General features: G+C 45.6%; 1 protein-coding gene across 1 annotated transcript in view; it reads left to right on the plus strand.

Moving 5' to 3' along the window:
* The window catches only part of LOC122380220 (E3 ubiquitin-protein ligase MIB2-like), a 29,779-nt gene that overhangs the window by 1,495 nt on the left and 14,429 nt on the right, over window positions 1–13,855 (plus strand). Inside the window, exons 2-6 of the mRNA XM_043363204.1 lie at window positions 7,102–7,353; window positions 8,946–9,120; window positions 10,223–10,329; window positions 12,438–12,632; window positions 13,490–13,695. Coding sequence (XP_043219139.1) covers window positions 7,122–7,353; window positions 8,946–9,120; window positions 10,223–10,329; window positions 12,438–12,632; window positions 13,490–13,695 — 915 coding nt within the window. The 5' untranslated portion in view covers window positions 7,102–7,121. The remainder of the gene's footprint in view (window positions 1–7,101; window positions 7,354–8,945; window positions 9,121–10,222; window positions 10,330–12,437; window positions 12,633–13,489; window positions 13,696–13,855) is intronic.

Here is a 13,855-nt window from a genome sequence, read left to right on the forward strand (position 1 = left end):
GCGGCAATCGTGCGCCGGAACTACCCATTACGACAACAGTATGGCGTCACGACATGACGTCAGCTCGCGAAACGTGATAGCAGCTTGCTGCTATCACCGGTGAAACAGGGCCCTGTTGATAAAACTGTTCTGAGGACTGTCTAAAATCTGTGTGTTTTGGATGGGGATGGGGAAAATTGACATGGTCCAAATTGGTTCAAATTCATCTATTTGAGTCTTCAGGCTAGGTTTACAAACAACAATCATTGCTGGTTTCAGTCATTTGTTCACTTAAATCACACAGAAGTTTTACCAACCACATCAAAATAGCCACTGGTGTAAAAAGTACCATCAGCCAATCTGGTTGATAGTTTTGAAAGTAGTTTTCACATTATATCAATGCAACTGTGGAAATGAAGATGTTGCCAAGTGCCTATGCTTCAGGTCAGGTTCTGTCATAGGTCATAACAGTAGCACAGAAGTGCTTAATACGCACATTGCTGTTACATTATTGATGGCTTGGATGGTCTGACTACTAACAGTCAACATGAAACACAGCACTGAATACTATTTTTTTTTTCTAACTACACCGCCACCCATTAATAGGTGACCAGGAGTGCCCCCTCCCTCAGCCCAGCGACTCACAGAACCTTACTTTACCACCAGAGAAAACATAAAAATGGCAAAGTCGCGGCACTCCCTGCTAAGAAACGGAAAACAACTCAAAATAAGCAACCAGTCGGTAAGAGGAAGTATGGTTAGTTAGAAGAAAAAAGAACGGCAAAAGATGTCCCCGCTGAAAGCAGCGGGAGACTAAATCACTACTTCCAATACCATGTTTTATGATGTAAAAGAACACTCATTCAGGGTTAGTAAAGGGACACATACATACACACAAAGCACAGGTTCTGGTCAGTATTCTGCAAAAGGTCATGTGTGACCGGATGAACCCTTCCAGCTAAGCAGAGCTTGTTGCTGGTCGGGGTCACCGGTCACAACGCCGTAAGGGTGGGTTCGGTGTAAGCCACAGTCACTATGGCTGACAGGCTACGCTATACGAGTAGGTGTTTGGAGGAGTTGAATAAAAAACTACAACGTGATACAACGCATGCATATTATTCTATTTGAAAGTACCTTATTTATTTGCATATTTTACTATTGATTATTGAACTTATGTAAACAAAAGCTACACAGGGTGTTCTAGGAAATACTCCTTACTTATTTTCTTTACTTGCAATTTAGACATGTTGATAATGCATTGAGCGTTAAATTGAGTTGCCATAATTTTATTCCAGATGCGAGGCCCAAGCCATGTTACATTACGAGTGCAGTATAATCTTTTTATAAATGGTTCAATGAACTGTTGACGATTTCTGGTCCTTGAATCGCTAGGGTCACTAAGGGTAAATAACCCATCAACAGATGATGGGAGAGAAAAAGAAAGTTTTCTGTGCATTAAGATAATAGCCTGCTGTTTTGCTATATTATGAACTTTGAGAAGCTTAAGGCTTTTGAAAATTTCCTCTGTGTGTGCTAAACGATGTTGATGAGTAATAATACGAATGGCTCGCTTCTGAAGCAACTCAATTTTGTTTAAGTAAGAAGGAAATGTAAATCCCCACACCACACAACAATAATTGATATATGGTAAGACCAGTGAATTGTACAAAAGAGTTAGCAAATGAGTATCAAGGAAAAATTTTGCTCTGCTCATTACCCCAATGTTACGACTGATAACTGTTGTTAAGTGGTCAATATGGAGATTCCATTTAAGGTTCGGATCTATAATCATTCCTAAGTACTTGACTGATTGAACAGCCTCAATAGGATCACCATTTAATGTTACATTAAGTTCTGCTGGATTGAGTGTATTATTGTAGATTTGATACACTGTTTTCTTTGTGTTGAGGCTAAGTTTATTTGCTTGCAACCACGTGCATATAATGGGCAATTCAACGTCAATCATATTTTGAAGCTGGAACGCTGTTCCACCTTCAAAAATGAAGACTGTATCATCTGCATACAGTAAACATTGTGCTGTTTTACAAATATTTGGAAGATCATTTACATAAAGTAAGAAAAGCAAAGGACCAAGAATGGAGCCCTGGGGTACACCAATGTTTACATTTTCTATTGAAGATCTTGCACTGTTATATTCTACGCATTGTTTTCTATTAGTAAGGTAAGATTCTATCAGGCTAAGTGCTTGCTCAACAATGCCATATTTGCTACATTTTCTTATTAGTATGTCATGATCTACAGTATCAAATGCTTTTTTTAAATCGATGTACAGAGCTATGGCAATGTTGCCTTTTTCAAATACTTTCATTATTGTATCCTGCAGGAGAAGTATGGGCATATATGTTGAAAGTGACTTTTGAAAGCCAAATTGGCTAGCAGACAATATATTATGTTGCAGGAGATATTCCATGAGTCTTTTGTGAATTATCTTTTCAACAAGTTTTGAGATATAAGGCAAAATACTTATTGGTCTATAGTTACACATGCTGCTTTTGTTGCCAGCTTTGTAAATAGGTTTGACAACTGCAATTTTCATGTTTTCTGGGAAGATACCTTTTTCCAAGCAGAGATTAACCAAGTGCACAAGTTCAGGTATTATTGTAGAGTAGGTAGACTTGAATATCTTTGCATTTATACCATCTATACCTGAGCCAACATTTTTCATGGCTTTGATGATCGAGTTAAGCTCAGCTGAATTAGTAGGCTCAAATTTGGATATATGCTCAGCATGATCACTTATTATATAACTTAAAGGGTCAGTGTTGCTTGGAGGAATTTCATTTTTCAGTTTGTCACATATTGAAATGAAATATTTGTTAAATGAAGCAGCTATGTCATTTTCATCATCCAGTTGTGTACCATTTTCATTGACAAAGCTACTGGGCAAGGACTGCCTACTGCATCCTCCCATGGCACATTTTTTCAAAAGCTCCCACATTTTCTTGGAGTTAGATTTATTTTCTTGAAATTGATTTTGGAAATAATTTTTCTTTGCTACTTTTATGATAATGTTAAGGCAGTTCCTATGCCTATTGTAGGCAAGCTTATTCTCTGTGGTTGGGTTTTTATTTTTTTCTTTGTACAAAAACACTCTCCTATTGATAGATGTTAGTATTGCTGGAGTTATCCAGGGTTTTATAGCTTTACTTTTTCTTGTGCATTTTATTTCAGTGCTAAACATCTTTATTCCTGAGGAGTATGCATCTATGATAATGTTTGAGGCAATGTTTGGATCTGTAGTTTGTGAGAAATTTTGCAGATGCTCAGTAATATAGTCTTTGAGATTGTCCATTCTGTTTTCATTGAAGATGAGCTTATAAGTGTCATGTCTTTTGGCATCTTTGTGAGGGTAAGAGCAGGTAAAGATAGGAAAGTGATCAGAGAGATCTTCATATATAATCCCAGAGCAGGAGACCAGTTCAATATTGTTGCAAAAAATATTATCAAGCAGAGAACCCCTTTCATCAGAGATTCTTGTTGTTTTAAAGATAGTTGGCCAGAAGCCATGAAAAGCAAGTGTATTGAAGAATTCTAATGTTTTGTTATTATTTGCAATATTGAAGAGGTCATGGTTAAAGTCACCTGCCAGGAAGGTTGTCTTATTCTCATGATTTATATTCTCAAGCAACGATTCAAGTTCACAACAAAAAATGTCACTGTCCAAGTCTGGAGGTTTGTATATAGCTCCAACAATGCATGTTGGATAACTATCGACTTGGCATTCTATGATAACTGATTGAGTACATTGTAGGGTTTTAATTTTAGATCTGAGTGAATGTTTAACTGATTCAGTATTTACATAGATTGCCACCCCACCTCCCATTTTGCCATTCCTGTTCTCAAAATAACCTGTATATCCAGGAAGTTGTCTATTAGAAATTTGGTCGTCCGATAACCATGTTTCAGTGATGCAAATGATATGCCAAACACAATGACTTCTGGTCAAAAACAACTGAAGTTCTTCAAATTTATCATTTGAGCAAATAGACCTGGCATTTATATGAATGATATTCAAAAAATAGTGTGATGATTTATTTGTATCAAACATTGAAGGAAGGGAGAAATAGCCACAAGAGGATTGTAGGGTTTTAAAGCTGTTGTCATCAACCTGCAGTTCAGGTGAGGTGATATTGGCAAAGGGATTAAATTGTTGGCTATTTAGAGGTTCTGGGATATCAGAACACTCTACGAGGTTCATGACAAATGACTAGGTATACTGTAATTTAGGTACTATACCTTGTTTTACGGATTTTCTGATAGGACAGACCAAGAGACCAAAAAAAGCAGGCACTCTCGGTACTCGGGGAAGCCCAGTTCAAGCGTTTTGTCAGAGGGGCCAGATAAAAGAAGAACTTTAGTAGTGGGATTTATTTTTACACTAATTTCAAGCTAATTTTTACTATAAACTGCAATACTTTGTAATGCTTGAAATGTTGAAACTACAAATGGAAACAAAATGGCTCAAACTCGAGCAGTGAGTTCTAACTTATTTTTATAAATTAGTCTTCTAAACACACTTTTATTTGGAATGAGAAGATATGTATGTCACGTGACATATGCAACAGAGGCACAATTAATCCAACCTTGAATTGCTGCTATTTGTGAATCACGTGGCGTGTGTACTATGATCTGTTGGTAAACAAAGGCAATGCATATTGATATAGGTACTGGAGGATAGATATTAGATATGTAGGTAGCTATGATGTTTGTTTATGTTTATGTAAGTCTGGAAGAGTATGCAGCAAGACCTCATTCAACAACAGAGTCAGGGTTATGTATACCAGATTATATGAAGTAAGTATAAAGGAACAGGTAATGTTGAGTGTTATGAACTTAGATGGAGATTTGATTACTTTTTTTTTATCTGAGCAATGCTGCACCAAAAGTGCATCTCGTGGCACAGCATACTTTCAACCTTAGCATATGCTACTTCAAGTTATAGTAGTAATGTATTTTGTATTATTGTATTATATTGTAGTATTATTGTAGTACAAGTATGTATTATGTTATGTATGCTGATCAGTGCAAAGTGCAGGCACATGTAGCACATATTGCTATAAGCCATCAGGCAGCATATTGGTCAACAACAGCAATCCACGTGATTGAGTGACCATTCATGTGGCCAAGCGCCACTAGGGGCATGCACCAGACAGGAATCCGACCAGGAGCAACTCCTTAAGGGTTAGCAGCTCAATAATGCTGATAAAGATTATGAACAAGGCAAGCCACCCAGTCTCCTGGTTAAAATGTTTAAAATGGCCTTTCTGCCAGGCACTGGTGCATATTTCAGCACCCATGTATGCATTCCATTCACACATTCATTCCACGTGCAGCCACGCAGCTCCAATAGCACTCTGGCAGAGCTGGCAGCTGCACGCCTGGGTGGCTCATATAAGATCAAGGTGATCATTTACTATCAGAGAACCAATTAAGAAGAGCTCCAGTAAAGGGTCAGATATCTCTGCCAATGCACGCCCCAATATCCAGTGCCCATTTCCTGCAACTGACACTATATGCCACTTGGGTAGCAAGATCAGCACCTGCATTGTTGTTTGCACCATAATGAATTAATTGTGGCACATTGTATAATGTGTATATGTATGCATGGTATTATTTTAAGATGCGGAAGGTGGAAAGTATGCCGACACTCCAGTCTACGCCGCAAACATTGCTCAGATGCTGCATAATGCTAGGTTGCTACTCACACTGATCTTGTGCTTAGTTCCCCTTCTTCGTCTGCCGGTTAGACCGGGTAGAGGGCACCACATACTCTTCCAGGTTGGTTGTCTTGCTAGCTACAAATCCTTTAGGGATGTCTGAGAGTGTCTGGGAGCGCAGGAAGTTGCTGCCCTGGTTACTTTGTTGTGTGGTTTTGTTGGCTGCCTTTTGAAGAGTTGCTTTCACATCTCTCTCTGACAGCCATGGCTGGATGCGGGTGTAGCGCTTTTCAGCGGAGTCTCTAGCCATGATGTTTCCATTTCTAGTATAGTAGTTGAGCACCTCCTTACGCTTTCTCATTTCCTCCAGCATTGTAATCATTTTGGCTCTTTTCTCAGTTAAGTTTTCATGCACAGTGATTTTTTCTCCTGGCTGGCCCCCCTGATCAAATTTTGACTGGTAGACTGCCTCCCTGTCATCATGGTCCTGGAACTTCACAACTACTCGTTTTTTGTTGCGAAGGCGGTGGCATGCTACTATTTCTCCCTTCATGTCTACTTTCAGTTTTTCCTTGATGATTTTCTTGACAGTCTCTCTAGTCTCACTAGGAGTTTCCCCCTCTTCACCCTCAGGGAAAGCCCCACCCAAAATCAGAGAGGTCTTTCGGTTATACTGCTCAACCTCGTCTAGGTTTCTATCCACCTTTGTTATCTCCTCCCACAGCTTTTTGTTTTCCGTTTTCAAGTTTTCAATCACCTCACTGCTCTTTTTTTGTTCTTTTTTTACTTTTTCTAACTCATCCCTCAAAACCGAAGTCTCCTTCTCCACCGCCTCCATCACCAGCTTTTTTATCATCTCACTATCCATCACTGGGCCTCCCCGTGATACTCAAACTAAAGGATTGAGAAACTGAAAAAACTGAAACTGCTCAATGCACAATCTAGTGTCCTAGCCTTAAGTTATAGATCAAATATAATGGTCCTAACGGTCCTAAATTTACTTGAAGTGAACAAAAATCAGTAAGTACTCCCTTCGCAGTGCGCCAATATCGTCGTCAGAACACCTCTCGCTGGACCCGTCCGCTCGCAAGCGCGTCAGGAGACCGAATGACCTTTTGTCTCATTCGTCAGGAGACCGAATGAGACCGAAATACTATTTTCATGGATGCAGGCTAAAACATTAGACCAAATAGTCATATGATCAATGCTGATTGCTTGAGCCTTAGACCTCAGTTTAATTAAGAAATGATGTATCTTGCATATTTCATCTGGGCATGGTAGGTAGGTATTTTGTATGCAATGTGCTGTACATTGGATGGAATTAGCCACAGTTGCCTTGCATTGCTGGCATTGCATTTCAATTGATGCAATGATAAAAGTATGAATGAGTGTTCTGAAGGTGTATGCCATTGACACCCTCCTCGCTGACGCTATGTGCCCACAGACAGCCGCCGCAGCGGCAGGATGAGTGTGGTGGAGGTGGGTCTGCGCGTGGTGCGTGGTCCCGACTGGTCGTGGGGCGCCCAGGACGGCGGGCCCGGTCACACAGGCACCGTGGTCGAGGTGGGCGGCTGCAACAGCGTCACCACCCCGGACAAGACGGTCGTGGTCGTCTGGGACTCGGGCAACAAGACCAACTACCGCGTGGGCTACCAGAACGCCTACGACCTGTCCGTGTTCGACTCGGCGGCCGCAGGTGAGGCGTCCCGGGCACGGGGAATGAGAACGAGAGAGTTTAGGGATCAGGGGGATTAGAGGTGTGTGTGTGTGGGGGGGGGGGGGGGCGTGAAAGCAGAAGTCTGAGGAATCTGGAGGCATGGGATTGAAGGGGCTGAGTGACCTGGAATGAGAATGGTCGGTGGGCGATTAACGGGCGGCAACCATGTAACGTCTCTGAGACTATGGAGCTTGGGAAATGGTAAGGGTGAGATGTGAGAAGATTGTTGTTTAGGGGATGGCGGGTAATCGTTTGACTAGGGTGACAGAAGCGTGGACAGTCAAAAGTGCTGTGTAGTGGTGGTGAAACAGGAAGTAGAGCCAACCGCGGTATTATGAACTTCTAGCACGTATTCTAGGATTCTTGAACCGTCCGGTAATGTCTGGTTTGGCGAGCAGTACCGTGTACCCGGTTGGATTCCGGTGGTAGCTGGGGGACGCCAGCAGGGTCTGATGCCGTTCCCTGCCGTTCTCGGCTCAGTCCGGGGTTCGCTCTGCTCTCTCGGCTCCGCCGGTACTTGCCGTGCTGCTCGCTCCCTGTGCGGACCGGCACTCGGGCCCGGTCACGCGCCGCCGGCGATACGACCGCTGGCCGTGCTCGTGTTTCGCGACGGCGGCCGTCGGTGAACCTCTCTGCCTCCGCGGGAGTGCAGCCGACATTGAGTGGGAGCCAAGGTCGCCGGTGTTGACTGGCGTAAAGTGGTGGAAATGGTGCGAGCGCAGTGCCCTCAGCGGCTGCAGATAACTGACTACACTGGGTGCTGGGGGATCAAAGATAGGCCTTGTTGAGTGGTCAATACTTGCGCGATAAAACGTAATGGGTTGATTTCAGTTATTGTTTTTGAAGCCTTATCAGTCACTGCTGTCTGTTTTCGAGGCGTTTACATGAGAGTATAAAGTGAATTGCTGACCACTTTGAGACAAAAACATGTGATGCACATGCCTCCTAATATATATTTCTTGCCACAGTTATCCAAAAGAATCATGTGTGCCGCGTATGCTAGTATTCAAGAATGTGAAACACGTCGCTTAGAAGTAGAACACCGCTCCGCACGCGGTATCAGCTCAAGAATTTAGAGCAAACTGTTTAGAATATCACCTGGCATGTGTTCACAACTCCACCTGGTGCATCGCGATTGTGCGATGCGTATCGCAGCTTTCCACTTTGTGGTTGACAGGCGGCACTTGAGATGCACCGGTGTTTCGATAAGTGTCTCGTCGGTGCAGTGAACGACAGCTGCTCTGTCCGCTCTTTTCGTGATAATTCATCACGCGCCATGCATTTTTCATACATACGCCTGTCGCCTGCAAGCCGGGCAGATAAGTGCGGCTAGCGGTATAGTTCCGCTTTTGCAGACACTTCAGAGATAATGGATCAGTTAGATCGGCTGAGTCACCGCTGTTCCGCTTTCCCATCTCAGGGACGGGGTGAACTTTCCCGGCTGCCAGCTATCTGGAGATACGCCTCGGAAATGCACGTTTGTTGACAAGGAGACGATGTATTATGAACAATTAACTCCCACCTGAGGTCTACCCACCTGACCCGCGCCGACCCTCCGTCTCTTTCCCCAGGGGTGCGGCACCCGCAGACGGCGTGTGCCGGGTGTAAGGAGCGCGCCATTCGCGGCATGCGCTGGCGCTGCGCCGTCTGCCCTGACCCGGTCGACCTCTGCACACTCTGCTACATGGCTGACCGGCACGACACCGCACACGCCTTTCTCAGGGTGGAGCGGCCCGGGCAGCCCGGGTGAGTGGGCGGGACTCGGGGGTGCTGTGACGGGAGGCGACCCAGCGGAGCTATTGGGGCTGTTTGTATCCCACCGTACTATCAGGCGGTGTTCGGGGTGTCAGGTGTTTTTTGTGGTTTTAACGTCCTTTTGAGCTAACTGGGGCTGTATTGATAATGACAAACCAACTTAGAAAGGAAGCTGAAGTGGGATAGACGGGACTACAAAGGACTTTTGGTGAAACTATGTTACGAACTGTGCTGAAATGTTAATGAAAACTCTGTCCCCCATAGTTGCTGGTCTCGAGGTGCCAGGCATAAGAGTTGGTCTCTGCTTTTCTACAATGCTGCATTGTAACTAAACGTGTTCGGTTCGCCCATGACGCTGGTGGGCTGAGGGAGACTGTTATAATAAATTGCCAGCAGTTCCGCCAGGGCCGTCCATGACTGTTGGCTCGTGATGCGATGATTAGGCAGGTTTTCCTCGGCAGTTCACTCGGTCGTGATTCGTTTTAGGGCACCGAGGGTAGGGCACGCTGACTTGAAGGCCAACTGAGGCAATCCACCGACACGGGAGAGTAAAATCGATGGGCATTGTGATATCGGTGTTTGAGAAAGCGTACACTGTCATTCTGTCAGTGTTTGCTGTGGAGACTTAGGTATCAGTCATCCGTAATTAATTTCTGATCCCCCTATCAAACAGTTCAGTGCGTCAATCGACGAGTGGTTATCTGTAGGTGCAAACGATCTTGCAAACGATACTCTGGAAACCATGATAAACTAGCAAAGGTGATACTTAATCAATAACGATTCGAACTAGTTCAAAATAAAGCACACCTACCCCACCCGTGCCTGTCCCGTGATACCTGCCCATACCCATCCCACGTTACACTAGCAGCAAGAGGACCTGCCCATGAGCTAGTGACCTCTCATCTACTCCGGAGAGCCGTCACCGACCCAAGTAACTACCTTCCACCGACCCAAGTGACCTTCCACCAACGCCAGTGACCTGTCACCGACCCCAGTGACCTGCCACCGACCCCAGTGACCTGTCACCGACCCCAGTCCCCTGTCTGACCGGTGACCCAGATCCCTGTCTGACCTGTGACATCTGCTCCGGCAGGCGCGAGGTGCCCTGTCGCCGAGACTCGGCCAAGATCCAGCTGAAGGGTATCTTCACGGGTGCCAAGGTGGTGCGTGGCGTCGACTGGGAGTGGGGCGACCAGGACGGTACGTTCCAGGGGCATTCCACGATGGATCGTACCACTTTTTTCCAATTTGACACCCTCACCTCTCGGAATTTGACGAGAATTGGTCTCAGGGGTAATCAGGGGCTCTGCATACACCTGTGATAATTTGAGGCTTATCAGATAAGTATTTTTTGAGTCATGGTGTATAACATTTTTTGGATCTTGCTTTGCAGCGCTAAGTTTGGCGGGCTGTAACTCTAAGACGGATTATTCAAATGCCAAATGTTATAAAGCATTGAACTTGCAATGAAACAGAGATTAATATGTATTTTTGAAATTTCGAAAAATACTCTATTTTTGATATATGACATATCGAGTTTTCTTTCATTTGTATTTTTTGGACTTTGGGACCAATTTTTTTTTTAATTTTTATTTCTTTAAAAAAATAGTTGGCTCATTGTTAAGAAGTATGCAAAAAATTAGGAAGGTGTTCTTTCTATAAATGTATTTATTTTACGTCACAATAACGGTTTCGAATAGTGATTTCGGGAGGGGAGCTTACAAATGGCGTGGTAAAGCTGCCTAGTGACATCACGGGCTACTGAAATTTCAATTGAAGTCTGAGTCATCTGAAAAAAAGTGAAAAGAGGGTTCATCCAACCCTCTTTCCTATAAGCGCGAGGGTGAAAAAGGCTGTTTAGTTCTGACATTGTTTTGGACGCCAATGACCATAGCTGTCCGAGATGAAAGTTACAGAACGCATACATGGTGTCCTCCAGAGGTGTCACAACTTGTATATCTCGGAACTTTTTAAGGTTGCATGAGGACAGGTCGGTCACGTGACATCACTGCTATAAGTCAATGGGGAAATATAAAAACTGTTATTTTGGCGCCAAGAATGATCTAAACTATCTCACGTACATGGTATCGTGATTTCATGCACTCCTTGCAAAGTCCAATGCTTCACTTTTGCATTGTTAACCTTGCGTGACGTCATTTATGACGTCACTAGGGTCGTACGAGTTTTTCGTCGATAACTCCAGATCAAATGGAGCTAGAGAGTCGGGAAAGCCACCAATTGACTCAGGAAGACCTTCCGAATCGAATGATATGCCATATGATACCCTTTGCCCAGCTTCGTGACCTGAGGGGCTCTGACCTGACCTTGACCCGAGGTCAACTACTTAAGTTGACCTCACCCTAGCAAAAAGTATACCATTTGATGCACCTGAGCTAGGTGAACACAATGATGCCAAAATCGCGGCTCTGCGGCCATTTTTTTGCGAAGTTATTTACTAAAAACCGAACCCGTAACTTCTGTCACTTGACCTGACCTCAGACGCTACCGGTTAACTTGAGGCCTTAAAATCGGGTACCAGTCGCTGCGACTTGTAACGGCACACACGCTCGTTTTTTCCGCGAGGCTCTAGCTCTATTAGAAGCGAAATGGCGTGCTGGGGTCGTATCAACCCCCCCGAAACCCATTTTGTTTGCGGGAAAATGAGGAACTTATAGAAAGAACACCTTTCTATTTTTTTTTTTTTGCATGTCGATTTGCAATGACATTAAGTTTATTTTGAAAAAATAAAAATGTGAAAAATTTTGGTCCCAAAAGTCATTAGAGGCAAATGAAAAAAGATTAAGGCTTTTACTCAACAATGAAAATTTTTCTTTGGAATTTTAAAATAGTAATATTAATTTTTGATTCATCGCAAGCTTAGTGTTGTTTACTGTTTGTTGGTTGCTTAACCCGTTCTTGAGTTATAGGCCATCAAACTCACCGTTACAAACCGAAGTTAAAAAAATGTAATGCAATATAACTCAAAAAGTTCTGATCTGAGAAGTCTGATATTTTGTCAGGCGTCTTTGGGGCCTATGATTACCCCTAGGACCGATTTTCATTAAAATCTGAGAGATGAGGGTGACGGGCCTGGTACGATCTATCGTGGAATGCCCCTCCAGTCAACATTTGATTTGTTACTGCTTTTGGTGACCTTATTCTCATCACAATTAGATTGAATCAGCGACTATAATTTTCCTCACTTTTTGAGGCTTTTTGCGCTGTAACGATTTTTAAACATCAGAGTATTCCGTGATATTTTAGTTCGCGACTCTGTTTCTGACCTCCACGCTCTCTCTCTCCCGCAGCCAACAAGGTGGGCCGCGTCACGGACATCCACGGATGGGACAACGAGTCGGGACGATCGGTGGCTAACGTGAGCTGGCTGACAGGCGTGTCGAACGTCTACCGCATGGGCCACCAGGGCAAGGTGGACCTGATGCTGGTCAACGGCGGGGAGGCCGCCGGTGGCAACTGTTACACCGAGCATCTACCCGCGCTGGGTGAGTAGGGGTGCAGCTGCTGTACAGACCCTGCAGCTGGGCTAGAGGGGGGAGGGGGGGGGGCTGCTACACGGAGCACCTACCCGCGCTGGGTGAGTAGGGGTGCAGCTGCTGTACAGGCCCTGCAGCTGGGCTAGGGAGGGGCTGCTACACGGAGCACCTACCCGCGCTCGGTGAGTAGGGGTGTTGTCATACCGCTGGGCGAGTGAGAGGTACTGCTATATGGACCACATCTATGGGCAAGGGGCACAGCTATACGGAGCATCTGCCGGCGCTGGGTAAGTGAGGGCCGAGGGGGTTACTATACCTCCTCTCCCCGCGCTGGGGTGGGGGGGAGGGAGGGATTGTATCCGCTGGAAATCGACCGCTAATAGGTACTTAGCGAGTCTTCTACAGCACGTTATGCAGGCGCCTTACTTTCCAGTTCTCCCTGAACTTTACTGCGCGGAGCACATCCCTCGGAATTAGCCAGTCTGTCGATCACTCGTCTCGGAACATGAGTGGGAAATTCCGTGCCGTACGCTGCATAAACTGTAAACACAGTGTGTCGGAACTGACCGTCCCAGCTCAGTTGCTTAGGCGGTAGCTTGTGCTGGGGTGGATGGTACACTCATGCTCAGTAATTCATCCGTGCTGGTGGTGCTAGTGATGACAGGTCAGCATCGTGTGTGGTGACGTGTGGTATCCTGCCAGTCCCAGCGCTGCTCCGTGCAGGTTTGCGGGGTGGGTGATATCCCGTTGTTACCTACCGGTAACACTGGTGCCGCTGTCTCTGGGGTGAGCTGTGTGTGACGTCTGTCGGTACGGCCGGTTCGCCCTACTCCTGATGACACTGACAATTCTCACCTGTGTTCCAGGCCGACCGCTGCCTGCCGCCGCCGCGGCAGAGGCGGGCGCCGCGGCGGGGGCGGGGGCGGCGCCCGTGCGGCCGGCCCCGGCGCCGCCCGCCCGGCCGGCCGCCCGCCTGTTCTCAATGGGCGACCGTGTGCGGGTGGCGGGCGACGCGGCCTCCCTGCAGGCGGCGCAGGAGGGCCACGGCGGCTGGAACCCGCGCATGGCCGACGTGAGTGGACCGCGCCGCCGCGCGGCGGCTGTCGGTAGGGGTGGGCGGTAGACAGCTGGAGGGTCATGTTAGAGATAGATGCCGCCGGAATGGTGTCATAGCTGTGATTAACGAAGGTGTGTCAGAATATATGTACGTGCAACTGGGCTTTGTCAGAGAC

This window comes from Amphibalanus amphitrite, unplaced genomic scaffold (genome assembly GCF_019059575.1).
Source record: "Amphibalanus amphitrite isolate SeventyFive unplaced genomic scaffold, NRLGWU_Aamphi_draft 000093F_arrow, whole genome shotgun sequence".
Lineage (NCBI taxonomy): Eukaryota > Metazoa > Arthropoda > Thecostraca > Balanomorpha > Balanidae > Amphibalanus > Amphibalanus amphitrite.